This window comes from Poecilia formosa, unplaced genomic scaffold (assembly GCF_000485575.1).
Source record: "Poecilia formosa unplaced genomic scaffold, Poecilia_formosa-5.1.2 Scaffold425, whole genome shotgun sequence".
Taxonomy (NCBI): Eukaryota; Metazoa; Chordata; class Actinopteri; order Cyprinodontiformes; family Poeciliidae; genus Poecilia; species Poecilia formosa.
The window spans coordinates 342,614-344,691 of record NW_006800364.1 but is presented as its reverse complement, the minus strand read 5'-3'; the positions used below and the strand labels follow the sequence as shown (position 1 = coordinate 344,691).

Here is a 2,078-nt window from a genome sequence, read left to right as displayed (position 1 = left end):
ATTTTTTTTTTAATTGAAAATCTTTATTGTATCATCCTCTCCAGAGGTTCCACAGACATGCCCCCAGAACAGAACCAGAACAGAACCGGAACAGAAGCAGCCTTCTTTATCAGGTGAACCTTTGACACTTACACTGTAACAAACCATAGCTGTTTAATCACGTAACACTACCATTAAATGGTGCTGCTGTTTGATACCCCTTGCACCACTTAAATCCACAAGTCAGGGATGATGTTATAATCAAGAACTCACATAGCACATTGTGCTGCATTCACAAGCACTCCAACATTCTGATATTTACTACACTAGTTCAGATCGACCATGTGTTTTTTACAGTTCACCTGTTGAATTCCCAGCCAGTCAGCGAGGTCCCGAGCATTGGCCAGAGCTGTGGACAGACCAACCACTCTCACTGCCTTTGCAGTGTGAGAGGAGATGAAGTTAGTCCTGGACACAATTACCTCCAACACAGGGCCTCTGTCCTCACCTGGACACACAGTTCAATTTACATATTCATGTCAGCAGCAGAGAATGTGTCAGAAAATGTAGTTTATTTATCTTTACCTCATCATAGCTCTTTAGAGGCCAACACTCTCTGAGAGGTCAGCTGGATGTATATGCTGCTTTTCATAACCAGGTTACACAGAGTGACACCTACCCAGCAGGTGGATCTCATCTATGATGAGAATGGCCACTTTCTGAACATAGCTCCTGTTCTGCCAACTTCTGCTCACTCCATCCCACTTCTCTGGTGTGGTGACAATGAGGTCAGCTTGTGCGATAGCTCTCATATCTGGAGTAACGTCACCAGTCAGCTCTACCACTCTTCCCACACAAGAAACAGGAAAAAGAATGACAGCTCTGTAAAACTGGTAGCATTACCATCTTATCACAACAAACTCCTGAGAGGTGGAGCTTTTCTGTGAGGAGTGTCACTTACTTTTTCCCCAGTTTTTCTTCAATCCTGATCTTCCAGTCCTCAATCCTCTCTCTCACCAAAGCTTTTAAAGGGGCAATGTAGACAACCTAAATGGCAACAATGAAGAAAAAAAGGTCAGGAATAACTTGATAAGCTGAGCCATCAAAAAATTACACCTTATGTATGCGAAACTTCTGTTTTGATTAATACAGAAAAGCATGTGAGAAAGTCAAAATTTTTACAGAAAATAAAACCCAGCTTCCTGTATTGCTAAATACTTGCCAAGTACTTCTACATTGTTCCAGAATCAATGTAACAGTGAAGACCTCTGATAAACTAACTTAGAACTGATGTAAAAACACACAAAAAGCAAAAAGAGCCTCAGTCAGTCTAACCTTAGAGGAGGGATACTTGCTGAAGACCTGGAACATGGCAAGCTCGGCTGCAATGGTTTTCCCAGAGCCTGTTGGTGCCCCCAGCAGGACGTTGGTGTCAGTGTGGTACAGTGTGTGGAAGATCTGTGTCTGGATGGGATTAAAGTGAGTGAACTTGTACAAGCTCTCAAACTCTTGGTTCCCCAGAGCTGTCACAGGCAATGGCTGCAGGTCCAGAAGTTCTGAGCAGAAAAAAAGAGGAAAACCAGAATGAAATAGAACATACCCACCCGGTTACTGTTGCAACAAAAAGCCATGCATGACAGCAAATATATCTAGACACAGAGTGTCACAGAACAGAGCGTGTAGAGATATCCTAACCAAGACAGGAATTATACTGAAGATTAACATGCCGGCTTAGATGTCGCCTGGCCAAACAAGGTCTGTGTCAGGTGCTGGGGAACCAGAGCACCTTGATGACAAATGGGCTACTGGAACAAGACGGAAATGGGCGAGAGGTGAAAACCTGGATCTGTTGGAACCCTAGTCAGAGGGGCTACATGCAAAGACTGTGGGGAAAAATGGTTAGTTCGACATCCCCAGTCTACAATGACTGCTAAACAACTAGTAGCTAGTGTTCCAACATCCGCAAACGGCAACTGCTATCACAACTTGAGATTGACGAGGTACAACTCCCTCTTGCTACGGCAAGAGGGAGGAGCCGGGATGTCAGGACAGGGGGGAGTTAACTACAACTACCCGCCCAGAGACTGGGTATGTAGCCC

General features: G+C 44.5%; 1 protein-coding gene across 1 annotated transcript in view; it reads right to left on the bottom strand.

Moving 5' to 3' along the window:
• Positions 1–2,078, bottom strand: part of ascc3 (activating signal cointegrator 1 complex subunit 3) — a 376,011-nt gene that overhangs the window by 69,115 nt on the left and 304,818 nt on the right. The window contains exons 25-28 of the mRNA XM_007577033.2: positions 1,315–1,535; positions 941–1,026; positions 659–825; positions 342–487 (exon numbers count right to left, since the gene is read on the bottom strand). Coding sequence (XP_007577095.1) covers positions 342–487; positions 659–825; positions 941–1,026; positions 1,315–1,535 — 620 coding nt within the window. The remainder of the gene's footprint in view (positions 1–341; positions 488–658; positions 826–940; positions 1,027–1,314; positions 1,536–2,078) is intronic.